The following is an 18220-nucleotide window of genomic DNA, read 5'->3' as shown; positions in this document are numbered from 1 at the left end:
AACACACCGAAACTACCCATCGCCACTTTGTTCCTTTCTAGGAGTAAGGAAGTAGAAGTAAAACGGCTTCGACAGCTAATAGAAGCACAGAATACCATACCTCACAATGGAAAGTCCTAAATAGGAAGGACGAAAATAATGGTCAGCTCTTAAAGGTAGGTACAATCCTTCCTGGCCAGCAGTTGACGGCCTAAAGTAAAAGAAAGGAAAACAAAACCACTCCTATTACTTGTGATGAAGGCATTGAAGATGCCAAAGAAGGTCTAGAGGGCACAAATAACTTTCACATCGAAAGTCTGGGCCAAAGAGAATTAACCTCCATGGCCGCAATGGGAATGCTCAAGCAACGAGACTGCCATGGAAGAGCACCATTAATTAACCGACGAACCTAAGAAAAGAAACAACAAATTTTGATAAGAGACCTCGTACCAATTCGAGCATACCTCGAATACGAGAAAACATTTTAAAAAATCGTCATAATCCCGTGTTACTTCGATGGGAACGGGACTCCATCGCAATCAGAACTACAAAGACTAGTGGAGTACTGCCTCAGGTAGGAAGTGCCAATTCTCCTAGGATGCGATGCAAATGCTCACAACACTGTTTAGGGAAACACAGACACCAATAGCAGAGGTGAGAAATTTCTTAAAATATATTCTAACTAATATCTTTTACATGCAGAATGTAGGGAACACACTAACCTTTGTAAAAAAAGTATTAAACATTCATTTTTTATCTTATGTATACATAAACTAGGTTTACGTGTAACTATAAGTAATTTTTATGTTATTGTCTATGTTATGTTATAATACTATAAGTATTATAAAAATATGCAAGTAAAGTCACGAGCGACAGCTAGTAGATAAAAGTCATTGAGAATATGTTCTTAATTTTTGAGTAATTCTGAGAATGAAGAATTTTCTTAATCAACTCGATCCTTAAACGAAGGATTGTGTTATTATATAGAAGAGGAGTAAATGTTTATACAATTGCAACTAATATGCTCAGAATGGAGTCTTAACACATGAATCTGTAATTTTTTAAAGTAATTTGAAATCATCTTAGTAATTATTCATAATGAAAAACTATTATTTTTCAAAGATTCGTGAATGTATATTTCATTACTTCTTTTTTCACTGAATGTTTATTTTGCTTTTAAGTACTCCGCAACATATATTAATCAAACTTGTTTTAATGCCCGAGAAACGAAAAATCTAATATAAACGTCAACTTTTCAACGAATGATCTGGGCGCAGAAGGTATTTGTAATTTATAATAATAACAAAAGTTCTTGAAGCTTTGTTAAAATTTTTAAAAATGTCAATTTTCTAAATGAATGTGAAAAAAACAGGTGGTTTTTCGAATCAGATGAAATGGTGTTCAAATCAATGCTGCAAGCATTTTCGAGAAGCAGTGATAGCCCATATAGCCGAAGCAATATTTTCTAAACGTAAGTTCAAATAAATTTTTATACTTTCGTCCATTTAATAATCCTTTCGTATAACGATTTTGCTTCACTAAACTCAAATAAGTAGAAGTTAACACTCATTTCTAATCGAAATACAGCAGTAACACATATGGTTACAAAATTAATTTTTAGTTACCATCAAAACGTAAGGTTATACAACCATTATATATATATTGTTACGAACAACTTGCGAAATGGGTACTTAGGCTGACCCTGTCCAGTTACAATGGAATTTTAAAATTTGGCGAACCCGCGCGGCGCCTTTAATCTGTTTTTTATATGTGATGGACGAACTTTGATGAACTATTTATTATAGAAATTGATTGATTACAGTATTTCTTTTAAATAAAGTCTATTTATTTATTTCTTGTATTTCTTTTTGCTCGAGAACCTTGTGGAATTCTATTAGTGGTATGTGAATAAGTTTATGTAGCACGGTTAGTTTTAAATAAATAGGGGTAATGATTAGAACGAAAAAGTGAAGTGCTATTTATAAGTGAATTATAATAAATAGTGTATAGTGTGTAAATAAATTAAGAACATAAAAGTAATTGTTAATTAATTTACCCCACGTATAGAAAGTGTGTAAATACGAAAAACATTACAATATATTATCAGTAATATTGATTTTCAAACAAATTAAATCAATGGAGTGATGTTGAGAAGAATTAGAAACTAACGTAGTACCAACAAGTGTGAGAATAAATATAAATTATGCAGAAATTGATGAAGCAACGGAAAATAGTACAGAACATTGAGAATAGCAATGATTCAATAGACATTAAATAAAAAACTAAAGCTATAGAAAATAATAACACCTTATCAGAGGTGATATGTGAAAAAGGTAACAACTGCGTTGAAAGGAGAAGAAAAACAAAAACAGTAAGAGTGGAATGCAACAAAATAACAGTAAATAGAAGAGAATGAAGATATAATAGCAACGAAAGGCAAATAAAGAAACCGTATGATAAAAAAATTTAGAGAAATCACAAAAAAAAAGAAGTTCACCAAACTTCCTCAACTCTAATAAGATAATAAAAATGAGCTTGAGAATAAGTGAAGTCTAAAAAGAAAATAATATTGTTTTGGGAATCAATAGCGTTGGGCTGAAATGATGAAATAAAAATTGGAACTGGAAAAAGTAATAACAAAGAAAAAGAAAACAATATTCAGTAACTACTTGAACTCTTTTAAAGACTAGAGGAATAGCAGAGGCAGCAGAAGGAATAGAAAAATTATACTTACACTTTAGGGCATAAGTGTGAAAAATTCTAACCGAATAATCGATGTTAATATGGCGTAATATACTATTTGTATTCTGCATTCGATATCAATGACATGTTAAAAAAACAATTATAGTAAGAATTGTTCGAAAATAGCGTTAGATCATAGATATCAAGATTTATCATTAATATTTCTTAATTAATTGGAATGGTCACTTTAAAACGATCCTATATACATTTGAATGGAATTTATATTGGTAAAAATTGTTGATTGAAATGTTACATCCTAAATTTATGGATAATTATGAGAAATCACATGCTTGATTGTACGCTTTTCAACCAAGGATCCATTTTAATATATTTTTGATTGAGAATAAAATCTCCAAATTCATATTGCTTATAAAAATTATCAACAATTCATTTACCTTTAGAAGTAAAACTGAAAGATCGCAATCTATAAGAATCCTCATCCTCTTCTTCGGGATTGCTGTTGTGTCTCGCACGAGAGTCTGGCACATCCAAGAAAGCTGTGGATTTTCTTTGATATACAGAAGTACCTCTTCTCTGTGATCCTTTTCTTCTGATATGCGGAGATACTTCAGGAGTGATATCCTGTTCGGCCAATTTCGGTTCACTAGTACTTTGACTTTTGACACTATTAGAAGCAATTGACCGATTTTTGACTGATCTTCTATTATTGGTCAATCTGGCACTCTGAGATCTCGCGGCGGGCCTTCTTCTTCTGGTACTTTCCGGGGAAGCACCTGAAGGGGGAATCGCCTCTAAGCTCGTAGCGCAGATCGACGCCGAGCGGCCTTTAGGACGCGGTAAACCGTGTGTTCTGTCATCGGTCATGGCGAAGACTGACGCTCTCGACGTTCAAAACTCTAACGCTGCCGCCGTCGGTGGATGCCCGGTTAGTTGGTAGGTTATTTCGGGAATCGACATTTACATTGCGTTCGTTGTCTGTTATTTCTCTTTTGGTCAATTTGCGAAGTTGTCGGGAATGAATTATATCTTTAAAATGTTGACAATACACTTTTTCCAAACTTTCTGCATTCAAAATATATTTAAAAAACTTTGTAAGCGTTTTTTGTGAAGAATTTAATTATGTACGAATTTATGGTATTTATCGTTATTCTTTTCAAATATATCGGAGGGTATTGAACTGCTTATTATATTTATATTAGAAATTTGTGTATGGAAAAAAATACTCAAAAATCTGATTATAAATATCTGAAAAAGATTTTGTATAGATAGTTAATTGTACAATAGAAAGAAATTAATAATCTTAGGTATGTTGAAGTAATGTTATAATTAATAATTGTGTATATTACTTGTAATAATAATCGAAATAACAACGATTCTAAAGTTTAGTTCGTACGAATCAGTAAAATATTTCATAAATATCTTACTTCTTTGACCTTTCTTTATGTTTTTGTTGATAAATAGCCTTTATTTTGCGTTTTATCTAATTGCAAATTAGTTTTTAAGCAATTGAATATATTAACGTTTCGACCCATTTCACTCTTTATAAAAATATGACTTAACGTTTTTTAATAGTACATGACAGTCAAAATTTGTTTTGAATGTACCATGAAAACACGAATTTTATAAACAAAAAACCAACGATATTTTTTGTACAACTATGAATACGAATTTTCATTGTCTGAAGTCGGCCTTCGTAGCAGAAGCATATACTGGGTGATTGATTAGTGTAATAAAGTTCAGTGTCTCCTTTGTCCTTTGACTTATCAATTTGAAAATTTGAAAGATTATAACCATCATTAGTAGTCACATTTTAAAATTATTAATAATCTTACAGTGTATTTAAGGATGCTGTGCCACATTTAACCTAATTTTTTTTCTTTTTTCAAATCGAACAGCCTATATTTTATTGCATATTTTGAATCAGCTTTACTTATAATAATATAAGGTTGTGATGTGTTCTACAGCGTATTTATCTTATACAATTCTTACAAGAAAATATGAGTTCAATATCCTGCAAAATGTAAGAGAAATTAGAAGATTTTTTGCGACCAGGATATTGAACTTCCATTTCTATGAAAAATTAGTTATAACTTTTTAAATACCTTATGGAACATCATCACAACCCTATATTATTGTAATAGCAGAGTCATGGTAGTTCCAAATATGCAGTAAAATATAGAGTTTTCAATGTAAAAAACTGTAGCTTTGATATTTTGATTTTTCATATCTCAAAGGATAAAGGAGTCACTACTTTATCACACTAATAAATAACCCTGTAAAAGAGATAGTTTCAATAACAAAATTGATATTTCTAACAAATCATAGAAATGTCTATTTTCTTTTAGAACAAATTAAAACATTTTGTAAAATTGTGGGATTACCTCTTCAAGAAATTTTTAAGGTAACTGATCAGCAGCAACATGGGAATTTATGTTGGAAGTAATTGTTTAAACTATCAAATATTATTCCAATGAACGAAATTGTTTTATGATGAATAATCAATCCCTTGATAATTGATTTCTTCGAAAAGTAATAAGTATTTCATATTAATTTTGTGAATTCCGATTGCAGACTTTTTTTCACGGTGACAAAAAGTTAACATTTCTTCATATCTATTGATGAGTTGTACAAAAAATTATTCATTCTTTGTTGTTACATTTCAAAAATATGAAGCAGCCATCAATTAAATCATTTGCAGTTGCATTAAAATTTAAAAAATAGAATCATTAATTTTAATCGAATTGTTTAGGTCTTGTAGTTCAAAAATATTTTCATTATTTTGATATTCATGTAATAGGTGACCTATTAATTAATTCAATTATACAAATAGTCATATTTTGATCACGGTCCCAGAAATAGGTCTTGAAATTAGGGTAGCGGGATAAGTCCTTTTCCGACAGATCAGCGTTCTGATCGAGGGATGAATGCGCAATACAGCTTAACGTTGCCAAATTGTGTTGTAATTGTAATAATATTACAATTTTATCTATAATTGATGAATTGTTATGAATAAAAGTAGTAGACATATGTAACAGTAGTTTGTGAAGAAGTATTATGACAAATGACAAATTTTTGCTCCTGATGCTAGTGCTTCGTTTTTCGTATTTGAATCGGTTCTTTTTAAACGTCTATTTATTCCATTTTTATGAGTGGAAATGGGTTAAATCAGCATCTCAATTTATTGGTGTATTTTAAAAGGGCGCAAGTCCAAAAGAGTTTTTTTAAAAAGGCGTAAGTCCACTTCCTCTATGGAATCTGTTGTTTGATTTTTGGACTTTCGCCTGTTATCTGCAGTCAGCTGGTACTGTTCATTTTTGTTTATTGTTATTATAATCTCCAAAATACACTACATGAGAGAGTGGCTTGTTAATTGCTTTGGCTATAATCTGAGAGTAAAGACACAATATTATTCTTGTACTACGAAGATGTAGCACGAAAAAGCCCTAATGTTGTTTACTTTTTTCTTAATGAACTAGTCCGGACCCGTGCTGCTCCGCAGCAGTGACTATGTGGATAATTATAGCTACGTCATAAAATCAATCAATACTAATGTTGTCAAAGGTATACAAAAAGTATCGGGGCATGAAAAAAAAATCAGCCATCAATTCTACTTTGTTCATAATACAATAGACTATGTAATTTCACAATACTTCCTTCCAAACAACATTGGCTGTGCGTCGACCCTTTGGTTTAATCTCTACCTTGACATTTTTGAACGATTTCCCACGTGATAGGGCTACATACAACTCTGTAGCTATATTAGAACCTGAGATATAGATCTTTGAATGTAGAAAAATTTCCAAAAACCTACAAAAATCCATAATTCCACATTGAATGTCCGCGCCTAGTTCCTCTCCAACTCAACCGATTTAAGTGTTCAAAAACTCAAACGAAAAAAGCGAGTTTTCTTAAACCAAAACGAAGTCTCTATCTTGAATAGAACCTGAGATATTGAGGATAGAACGTGTGTATGTGAAAAACTCCCATAAGTAATGTACAGGGGAAAATCGCATTTGAGTATAACTTGAGAATGGTGAAAATTAGATGAAATCCAATGGTTGATGGCTGATCTGTGCATCAATACCTTTCATTGAAAAAAAATTAAGCAAATCGGTTGGGTAGAACACCTGAGCGGACTCGGAATGGAAATCATCAATTTTTTTAATATATAAGATTCTTAAAATCAGTACCGACCCAATAGACTGAGCTTCGTCTCTTTAGTGATAACTATTCAAGCCAAAACAAAAACCAAGCGATGTCAAGGTTCTGCTTATACCTGACAGATTCAGGTTGCTTCCAGAAGGTCACTCAGAATTTCCAAGCTAGCGGCCACAATTTTCTCCCGTGTGACAGGGATTTCGGAATATCTGAAGCTTTAACGAAACATGACCACAGTTTTGATGTTTATGAATAACTGACATGACGGTTTAATATATTTACTGTTCATGAGGTTACATCATCTGACATAGTTTAAGATTTTGAAACATGGCAAAATAGGTTGTACAAAAAATCGTGTATATCATAAAACGGAAAAACACTGATAAGAAGGAGAAAATGTACTTCAGATTAGTACTCTCTTTATTTTCATTTGTAAACCTAAGTTAAAAGGATGTGTTAAAGCGTACCCTACAATAAATAGATAGACAAAAGCGGATACTCTCTCCCCACCTTCTGTTAAGGCTTACCAAGGTCGAGTGCCAATAAAAACTGCAAAGATGGAAGATATTGAAAAACTGAGAGCCTACATTACAGACGAGCATCGGGAATTTTACGAAGAAATTTGTGACTGGCCAACTGATGACAGACAATAGATTACCAGTGGCTTCGAGGTTGAAGGAAATGGTGATCCAAAAAGAAATATGAACTCAAATCTACATCTTTGATTTTTTTTCCTGTTTTAAACTCATTTTACGATCTTTTTAATAAATTGTAAAAATTGTATTACAATGAAAATAACATTTTTTACTTGAAATTTAATGGTTTCTTATCTCCTAGCAACTTAATTATTTTAAGAGGGCGATAGTTTTAGAGCTATATAACTAAATTATAGATAAAGATACAAGTGTAAAATCCTGAATCCTGTTGTAAATTGAATTTCTTAACAAGTCGACATTTTTTTAAAGATATTTTAAGTGAAATATTTTGATTTAAACAGTTTTTCTAGTTTTCCCAAGGGCCCTTTCACACCAAACGAATCCGAATCAATCAGAATCACTCCGAATCAATTGAATCTGATTGACCAAGATTCGGCTTCGAGCGCATCTGGTTCAATTAGGTTTGATTCGAGGTCGCACTTGATTCAACCTGTCAGATTCCTCGTCCGGTCAGTCTTGAATCAATCAGTCAATAAAAATCACAGCAACAGAAATCTCAATCTTCCGTGTGGAAGAAAATTGGCGAAGAATTAAACATTCCAGGTAAGAATTATTCAGGTTGATTCAGCTGGTGTGAAAGAGTGGAGATGACGAATCAGATTCAACTTGATTCGGATTCGTTGGGTGTGTAAGGGGCCTAAGGTTTACTTTCTTGGACTCACACCCATTTAAAAGAACCGATTACTTAGTTTTCATATTTCTTTCTTATTATCGATGTGACTTTTGCCATGGAATTTGATTTGTATGAGAACAAGTAATAATAGTTGTAAAAAGCATATACATAGAGCATATGTTGAGTTCACTGATGACGAAGATTTTATAGACCTATTAGAACTAGAACTGTTTCCAAGGGCTTCACGGAATTTAAGAAACAGAAAAAATCGTTCCTTTAAATATGATCAGGAAAAATTTATAGCTCGATTTCGATTAACTGATCAATTTATAATTGCGGACATAAGGAAAAATATGAAGAACATAAGAGATAAGTAACTGTACTAAAAACATTTTACTTATCTCTCAATATCTTTCATCTTTGCAGGATTCATGCAATTCCCAATGAGGAAAATGTATAATATCTTTGAGATATATAGTTACGGAATCAACACTACAGGCACAGGTGTTATAATGTATAGGATTCGTTACAAACTCTGGAAACCTGGGTGTATATTACATATTTAAATTGTTATCGGTATTGATAAGTTCAGAGCAAGCGGAATAATGGAGAAAGTATTAACTTTTATAGCAAGACTTCGTCCTGAAATGATTAAAATAAACGAGAAAGAACAGCAGCTCCAAAAGTTTCAATAAGAATTTTACTGTATAAGCCGTTTTCCTTTGTGTATAGGTGCAATAGATTGCAATTACGTGATAATTTTATCTGCCGAAGGAAATAATGCGGAAATTTTTTATATGAGACCGACATGAGCCTCAAATCTATATAGATGTAAATAAAGCAGCAACTATCGAAAAAACTGTATTACATAAATGAGGTGATAATTTGTTAGACTTAAATTATATTATTGATAAATAAATAATTCATTCTATTCTTATGAATATTTATAGCGGACGGAGCCAAACCTGGTGAATAAGGGGAGTGTTCTATTAATTCAAACCCTAAATCACAAATTTTTTGCATAGCAACATGAGATTTGTGTGCAGGGGCGTTGTCCTGCAAAAACAAAACACCTTTGGATAGCTTTGCGCGTTTTTATCAATATCAATCATAATTACTCCAAGGCAATCCCGAAAAACAGAAACAAGAACTTTTCAAGCATGTTTTTGGACACAAAACTTCTTAGGTCTTGGAGAACCAGAGTGACGCCACTCCATCGATTGTTGTTTTGTTTCTGGATCGTAGAAATGTACCCAAGTCTTATTCATAGTCACAATTCGGTTTAAGAAGTATACATCGTTTTCAAATCGAGCACAGATCGAACGCGATGCTTCTACCCTTGCACGCTTTTGAACAACATTCAAACATTTGGGGATGCAATTTTGCTCATGACCAAATTGACGTGAACTATATGATGAACGCGTTCGTATGAAATATTCAGTGCTTCAGATATTCGTTTTAGCCTAATTCGACGGTCTGATAAAATCATGTCATGAACTGCATCGATATTTTCGGGGGCTGACACAGAAACTGGCCTTCCCGATCGGTCATCATCTTCAATGGAAAATTTACCTCTTTTGAAGCTTGTAGTCCAATTTTTTACGGTCGCATACGAAGGACATTGATCACCATTATTATTAAGCATATCTTCCTAAATGTGCTTACCTCTTAACCCTTTTAAATACAGGTATTTGATGATGGCTCGATACTCCAATTTTTCGATTTTCACAATTTCGGTGGACATCTTTTTTCTTTTAATCTATTGCGTAGCTCTGGTTTACTTTTTTGACGTCAAACTTAACACTGACACTTCTAATAAGTTATTGTTCGTTGCTATGGAAACGCAATATTTTGTTTATGCATGGAGCTGTTCTAGGCTAGCTATATATCAATACATCCTCGTATCATCAAATTAAATCACTGAATTTATTTAAGGAATATTTGGATATAAACGTTGAGATATTTAGTTTTCTTGAAGTTCTTCCATTGGTGTTAGGTTTGGAGCTTCATTTTCATTTTCTCCATGTTTTTTGCTGACGTTTCAGTTTCAGCCTTAATTCTACGTGTTATAAACCTGATACCAACTGCAAGATGTGAAATATGACTCAAATAAGAACGAAAATACTACATATGTTAATGAAAAGAATTATATTCTACATCATTTTACTAGAAGAATAGTTATTTCATCGATGCAATACTCACTTCTGTGTTACTAGCTACAGTTAAGTAGAAAACTTGGAATATATGGTAATTATGAATAAAAATAGTTTGAATTGATAAGATTCGATTAATTTTCATAAGGCTTCCCTAGTACACAGTGACAAAGTTCAAAAATTTCAGCATAACATATATTTAGCTTCATGTGATCGTTTAAATTTTAGAAGGAAATCCACTTTCCTTCTAAAAAGTATAATAATAATCATCATAATTTCTCATAATTGTGAGGTTGAAGCTGTAATATTATTCCAAATAATGACGTTTCATGAAAAAATTATATCATTTGCAAGTAGAATGTACTTACCTTAATAGGCTTGCTTTCGCAGGTGCGTTGGCAGGTGGATACCAAGATATAAAATCGATATTTCCAATTTCAAAGGGTATAGAGTGAGGAACAATTTTTTTATGGTTTCGATTACTTCTACCGGATTAATGACAATAACGCTTGGGTTGACTATTATCAAATAAATGTTATGCTTGTTCAGTAAATTTAAATGAGAAATTATTGCATGTAAAATCACATTTACTTATTCAATGAGATAAAATCTCTCATTCGTCCGAAAAAAATTTCCAGTTCAAGGATTCGATATTGCAGCAATTTTTTTACCAACTACTTTGACATGTAACAGAAAGCATTATTAATTTTTCTTATACAGAATTAAATTGTTTAAAAAATATCATTGTCTTCCTTTATCGTTGTCTATTAGGTTAATTATTATTTCGCTTGTGGTTCATTCTTTTTAGAATCTATAATTTCAGTATGACCAGTATTTTATGTCATCGCTTCCGATCTAGTAACTTCTTCAGTGTTTTCTAGTGGTGTGATTCAGGTTTCCTAAAATGGTTCTCCTAGTTTAAAAATAGGATATAGCAATGAAGTATAATTCACTAATGACAAATTGTTAAGTTGAGAAAAAAGAACTATGCCTACTCCAAACATGATGAGATAATTGGAGAATTATTTGTTGAGGACATAATAGGATTCAAAATACAGACTCTTATGATGTACTCGAAACAATTTCCCAAAACAAAAAATAGCGTTCATGATTGAGTCGCCATCTAAATGAGAAATAATTTCAGTTGCTAACGTTTAGAAAAACCACTAGTGTATTTTTTTAAGAGCGAACCTCGTGATCAACGAATGACATAGTAAATGCTTCTGTAGTTACTACTAATCAGGATATAATTACTTATGTACCACAAATTTTAAAAATAGTTTACTGGCGTTTCTAGGAACCGTTAGTTTTTGCAGATTTTTGTGTTCTTTACTCAACTTCTCTTCAAAATATGGTAATTTTCAAATGATGAGGAAAACTGGATGATATTAGAACAGGAAAAATGATGCTGTTCAGAAATAAAATCCTTTCACAATTATATCTTAATTTTTAAAAAATTCAAAGTTATGCTCATAACGTCACCTGCGTTTTGTTGAGGTAAATCAACATAGAATTAAATTTTCTTAACGCAATATACTGCCTAGCTTCTAGGGTAACACAAGGATCAGTTATTGGTGCATTATTATTTTAAATGGTTGAAACTTTTATATATAGAGTGAGTTTTATGTATGGAACGCCTCAATTATCTCGAAAACTTATGATACGTTTGGTATTATGGTGGTATATAAATTGTTGTAAAATCTTTCCTTTTTCCGGAAAAAAAAGAACTTTGTTATTTCGAATAGATCAACCTGTATATTTTTTGCTTTTCGAAATCCTTGAGTAATACTTATTATTTTCCATCAGATGCTTCCTATACCTAAATGCTATAAATTCGGAGTTATAGCTGAATCTTTAGATGTTTGTGTCCTGTTAGAAGACGACCACACTTGAGTACTGGACAAATATCCAGGGAACTTGATATTTCGTCGGTAATGAAAATTTTACGTGATAATAAATTCCATCCATAGAAAGTAACGTTGGTTCAAGAGTTGTCAGATGACGATTATGATAGACGTGCCGAGTTTGCAGACCTAATGATGGAAAATTTTACAATCAAAACGATTCAAATTTCTTAAGTAATGTTATGTTAAATCGGCATAATAGTAGATCTCTCTCTCTTCTAGCCGTTTTCTATCCTTTGGATATAGGCCTCTCTCATATTTTTCCAGTTTTCCCTGTTCTGTGCCACTTGGTACCAGTTAAGTCCGGCTGTTCTCTTGATATCATCATACCATCTTTGTTGTGGTCTGCCGGTGCTTCTTTTCTCCCCCCAAGGTCTCCATCTTGTTATTTTTCCGCTCCAGTTGGTGTTATTTCGAGCAACATGTCCGGCCCAGTTCCATTTAAGACTACCTATTCGCCTCACTATGTCCTCGATTTTGGTTCTATTTCTTATCCACTCATTGGTTTTATGGTCTTTAAGCGTTATTCCTATCATTTTCCGTTCTATTGATCTTTGATGTACCTTTAATTTATTCAAGATTTTCTTTGTTAGGACCCATGTTTCACATCCGTAGGTTGTTACTGGGAGAATGCATTCCATGTAAACCTTGGTTTTTAGTTTGAGGGGTAGGTTGGAGTTGAAGACGTGTCGCATCTTCCCGTAGGCCGCCCATCCTAGATGTATTCTGTGGTTAATTTCAAGTTCTTGATTGGTTTTACCCAATGTTAATTCTTGACCTAGGTAGATATAAGAGTTCACTTTCTTTATCTGTTGTCCTCGCACATTTATACTCTCTTTGTTTGTCCGTTGGTTTGTCATGAATTTGGTTTTAGAAATGTTCATTTCTAGGCCTACTTTTCTTGCTTCTTGTTGTAGTTCTATAAGCATGTATTCTAATTCTTCACTGTTTGGGGCAAAAATGGCAATGTCATCGGCAAATCTTAGGTTACTTAGTTTTTCTCCCGATATATCAATTCCTCTGTCTTCCCAATGTAGGCTCTTAAAAACGTCTTCTAGCACCAGTGTAAACAATTTGGGTGACACAATGTCTCCTTGTCTAACGCCTCTTTTAATTATGATTTCCTCAGTGTCTTCATATAGCCTTACTTTCATTTTTGAGTTGTCGTTTAGTGTCTGTATAATGTCAATATATCGTTGGTCTATTCTTGCATTTTTCATTGACCTGATAATTGCCCAAAATTCAACTGTGTCGAAGGCCTTTCTAAAATCTATGAAGGCAATCCATAATGGGATGTTATATTCCGTTACTTTTTCGTTCAGTGTCCTTACGGTGTGGAGATGTTCTATTGTACTCATGCCTTTTCTGAAGCCCGCCTGCTCATAGGGTTGGTATGCGTCGAGTTTGAATTCAAGGCGGTTTGCTATTATTCTCATAAAAAGCTTGTAGATCTGTGATAGCAGGCTGATTGGTCTATAGTTTTCTAGGTTGCTTGGATCACCTTTCTTATATATCAGTATGACTATCGCGGTGTTCCAATCCTGTGGTATTCTTCCCTCGGTTAGGCATGTATTAAATAATGATTTAAGCTCTCTTATCAGTAGGCTTCCACCTTCCTTCAACATTTCCGGTATGATGTTATCGTCACCTGCCGCCTTTCCGTTTTTTAGTTGATTTAAAGCTTTTACAATTTCTTCCTCTTCAATCTCAGGTAGATCCTCGGAGCCAACGTTACATATCCTGTTTTTATGGTCACTGTTTGCTTTTCTAACATCCTCATTGTCTATTTTGGACTCGTACAGACCTGTGTAGAACTTCTCTGTTACCTTGAGTATCTCTCTTCGATCTTCTGTTATGTTACCTTGTCCGTCTCTCAATTTGATCATTTCTTTTTTATGTGCGTTTTCTTTTTTAAAGATGTTCAGACCTCTGTTTTGCTGTATCAACTCCTCTATTCGATTTTCTTGATACTTTCGTATGTCCTGCTTGGCCATTTTCCTTGCTGTTTTGTTTAGTTCGGCATACTCTACTGTATTCCTTTTGTTGTCTTTAATGAGCTCTCTCCTTCTTTCCAGTAGCTGTTTGGTTTGTGTTGTAAACTTTTCTATTCTTTTAGTTTTTGATGATACTAAACTTGTAGTTGTTTCTTTCAGTTCTTTTACCAGTCTATTGTTTGTTTCGTCCAAGCTCTCGTGTGATGATGTTGTTTCCTTTGTTAGTCGTTCTGTCAATCTTTTGCTATATATTGACTTGTTGTCTCTTATTGTATCAGGATCTATACGGTATTGCGTGCTGTTGAATTTTTTTGCTCTTTCCAATTTTGTGTTTAATACGATCCTGCACCGGACTAATCTGTGGTCGCTGCCCGTATTAAAGGAATTAAGAACGTCAACTTCTTGGACGATATGTTTATTTGGTGTCAGCACGTAGTCTATTTCGTTTTTTGTAATTCCATCCGGGCTGGCCCAGGTCCATTTTTTGTGAGGTCTTTTTTTGAAAAACGTATTCATTATGTATAGTTGTTCTTTTTCCAGGAAATTTGCAAGCATCGTCCCTCTTTCATTTCGTTTCCCCAGTCCAAATTGTCCAACATACTGTGAGCTATTACACTGCTCTCCTATTCTTGCGTTGAAGTCTCCTATTATCAGCGTGTATCTTGTCTTATTTTCTGTTAGGCTCTGTGTGATTTCATCATACAGCACCTCGATCTCTTCGTCCTCATGACTACTTGTTGGGGCATAGATTTGAACGACTTTAATTGTTATATTGGAGTTAATCTTAAGTGTTATGTATATTACTCTATCTGATATGGTTTTAAGTATTTGAAGATTTGGGGAGATTCGTTTGTTGATAAGAAAACCCACACCACCCAAACTATTATCTTCTCTTCCTTTGTAGAATAGGATATGTCCTGATCTTAGTCTAATGGATTCTTCACCTCTTCTCCTTGTTTCTGATATTCCCAGAATATCCCAGTTTATTCTGTCCAGTTCGTACTGTAGTTCCGTTAACCTTTCCTCATTTCCAATTGACCTAGCGTTATAAGTTGCAATGTGAAGTTGGCAGCCTTGTTTTACCCAGGGATTCTTAGCACCCCCTGCTCTACGACTGGTCTGACCGCTACCTTGGCCAGGGTCGTTCGAGCCGCTAGGCACTGGGGGCCATTGTTTTTGGTATGTCTTCATATGAGAGGGGTTTAGCCATAAAACACCACGTTGGCCAGACGTCTTGGTGAGTGTAGGTTCAGCCGCCCCTAACCTGGGGAGCCGTCGCTGTTTGCAGCCGCCCACTCTGGGTCAGACGCTGCAGATTTTTCCTGTTGGTCCACGGGGCGTATTTGATTTCCGCCCTACCACCCATATCTGGGAAGCATTCCCCTATCCGCCACCCGGGGACGCGCTCTCTAGGAGTTACAGGCTCTCCCGAGAGATAATAGTAGATACTGTTCAAGTATTAACCCTAGCCATGAATTCCTTAGACTATTTCCTGTAGGGTCACTTAAAAACATCGTCTTTACTGTATGTTTTCTAAAATTCGTAGCTTTTCTACTTAACAAATGTGGATCTCCTTCTAACATTACACAAACGTTTGAAGATTTGTCTTCAAATGTTGTAGGATTTCTGCGCCTTATTTGGATAAATATTTTACTCCGTTAAACTTGTTACTAACTCACTCACACGAGACCTTGTTACGAGTTTTGTATTAGCACATAAATTATTAGAGAATATTCAAATTAAACGAGTTTATTGAATCTTAGCAATCTAAATATACATTTATTTGTTGTAACTTTGGTGGAGATACTGTAAATGTAGTTATTACTCCGAAATTATGGCATTCAGGTATAGAAAATATTATATGAAAAATAATCAGTATTTCTTACGGATTTTCAAAAACACACAATATATAGGGTGATCCACTTGAATTAACAAAGTTCTTCATTTATTCGGAAAAAGGAAGCAGCGCATGTAATATATTTAAGCAAAGAGAAAAAATGCACATCCTTTTGAGTTTTATCCATTTCTCAGGTTCGAAAACAAAGAGAAACACGAATATAAATTCAAAAAAAATAATGAATGAAAAAGCAATTGTTAGTATTGCTTATCTATTTTTCTAACAAAATTCTTTGTAAACGCAGAAAATTCACTCCTCAAACCACGAGGTAGTCTGCTGTCAATGGCTATCGAATATAAAATAAATGATATAACTGCATCTTTAGAATTTAATTTTTTATACATGGTTTATACCTTGGTAACATCTAAATATGTTTCTATCAACCATTAATTCAACCTTAGGTTGTGGGCTGATGAGTATATTAAAAAAATGTCTGAATTCAGATATATTCTGGGGGGCGGTAGTAAATTCGGCCAGATAGCAGATAGATGACTTTTTGGTGTGGTAAATTGGGCCAAAGAAATTTGCAAAACAATTTATAAAATCGGCCAGTTTTTAGGATGCTATTTTAAATCCAGAAAAACTGAATCGGTTTTAAAAAAGAAAAAATTGAAGTATACAAATGCCAGCTAGGTAAATTTAAACTCATTCCCATAAAAATTTACAAATTCATACAAATACAACAAAATTTGAGAAGTTTGATAATGAAATATATCTAGCCTAACCAAAACATGTATTAAAATGTAAATTAGAATGTACTGATTTAGTGAAAGCATTGGCATTCTCTGTTTTCGGATACCTAACTGTCTGTACTAAGGTACCTTTGACACATTTTGACCGAATTCACCAGTCAATTTAAAACGACATTTGTGGAACCTCAGACTAGGTAATTAATTTGGTCGAATTTACATCCCCCGCTTCTGGGAATATGCTCCTACTATCAACTCATATTTATCTGATCATCAATATTGCAGAAATTGAATTTCCAGGCAATTTACTACAGGAAAAACTATCTTAATTTCATTAAAAAATTAATATACCATTAGAAACGTGATAGTGGTTGACCGAAATCGGTTTACCAGTTTCTCGTTTCGAGTGGAAACGAAAAGGGATGGTTTAAAACGATAATAATGCCGACCACTCCCACGTTTGTTGTGGAAAATTTAATTCCATATACGAGTAGACATAGCATATAGCACAGTGATTTATACACACATATTGTTACAGAATGAAATTTGTATCCCTATCAAAAGATGACTTAGTCATAGAATCAATTTTCTGCATTCACATTCCATTATCTGGAATGATTGTTGAGTAGCAATCCAAAAAAGAAATAAGCTTGAAATGTATTTGTCAATAAGCTCAAATTAAATATTGAGCTAGTGGAATAATGTCCGCCATTCATTGGCGAAGTGAGTACAGGTAGTTATCTCAAGTGGCATGATAAAGGTTGTACGAAAGACGTGTCGAGTAGCTGTCGTTATTTGAATTTGTAGGGCGTAACTGAATTTAGTTGGAACAAAGCGTCACTAAGAATCGATAATGGATTTATATATAATTAATTATATTATGTAATTATTTGAAGGGTGCTTATTGAGGCAATGAGATATATAAATGAAGCTCACAATAGACTAAGATATTGCTGAAGAGTGCGAGCCTATAATTAATTACATCAAAATCTGACAAAAAACATATTTTTGTCCCTGCCGTCAAACATTAGCGAGAATAATTTATGGACTGTGAAACAAACATGTACAGGGAGACACGAATTATGGTGCCAAAAGAGGCTATTCTATTTATAAAAAGTAGCTCCACCGTTAACGTACTGCAATATTCACTTCTGAGATTTCGACTTTAAGTTTTACCAACAAAAAATGCAATACTCAATCTGTTCTTCTCAGTAGAAATACCGACCCTCATCGTATAAGAATGGAAAAACTTCTGTCTTCTTAGAATAATACTATTTCGCTTACTTCAAAGAGTAAAACAACCTTTCCTGCTCCTTTCCCCCGACCACCAAATACTCCAAATTAATATGAGTAGAAGAATATTCATTTCACTTCCATCATCACTTCCAAACCGAATCCTCTTTTCAAAAACCAA

The 18220-nt window shown here is 33.5% G+C and overlaps 1 protein-coding gene across 1 annotated transcript in view; it reads right to left on the bottom strand.

Moving 5' to 3' along the window:
* LOC130448896 (GTP-binding protein REM 1) overlaps positions 1–3550 on the bottom strand; it is a 223700-nt gene extending 220150 nt beyond the window's left edge. Inside the window, exon 1 of the mRNA XM_056786471.1 lies at positions 3117–3550. Coding sequence (XP_056642449.1) covers positions 3117–3546 — 430 coding nt within the window. The 5' untranslated portion in view covers positions 3547–3550. The remainder of the gene's footprint in view (positions 1–3116) is intronic.
* Positions 3551–18220: the final 14670 nt, after the last annotated feature.

The sequence above is a fragment of the Diorhabda sublineata genome, chromosome 9, assembly GCF_026230105.1.
Source record: "Diorhabda sublineata isolate icDioSubl1.1 chromosome 9, icDioSubl1.1, whole genome shotgun sequence".
NCBI classification, from domain to species: Eukaryota; Metazoa; Arthropoda; class Insecta; order Coleoptera; family Chrysomelidae; genus Diorhabda; species Diorhabda sublineata.
This window is presented reverse-complemented; position numbering and strand designations above follow the sequence as displayed.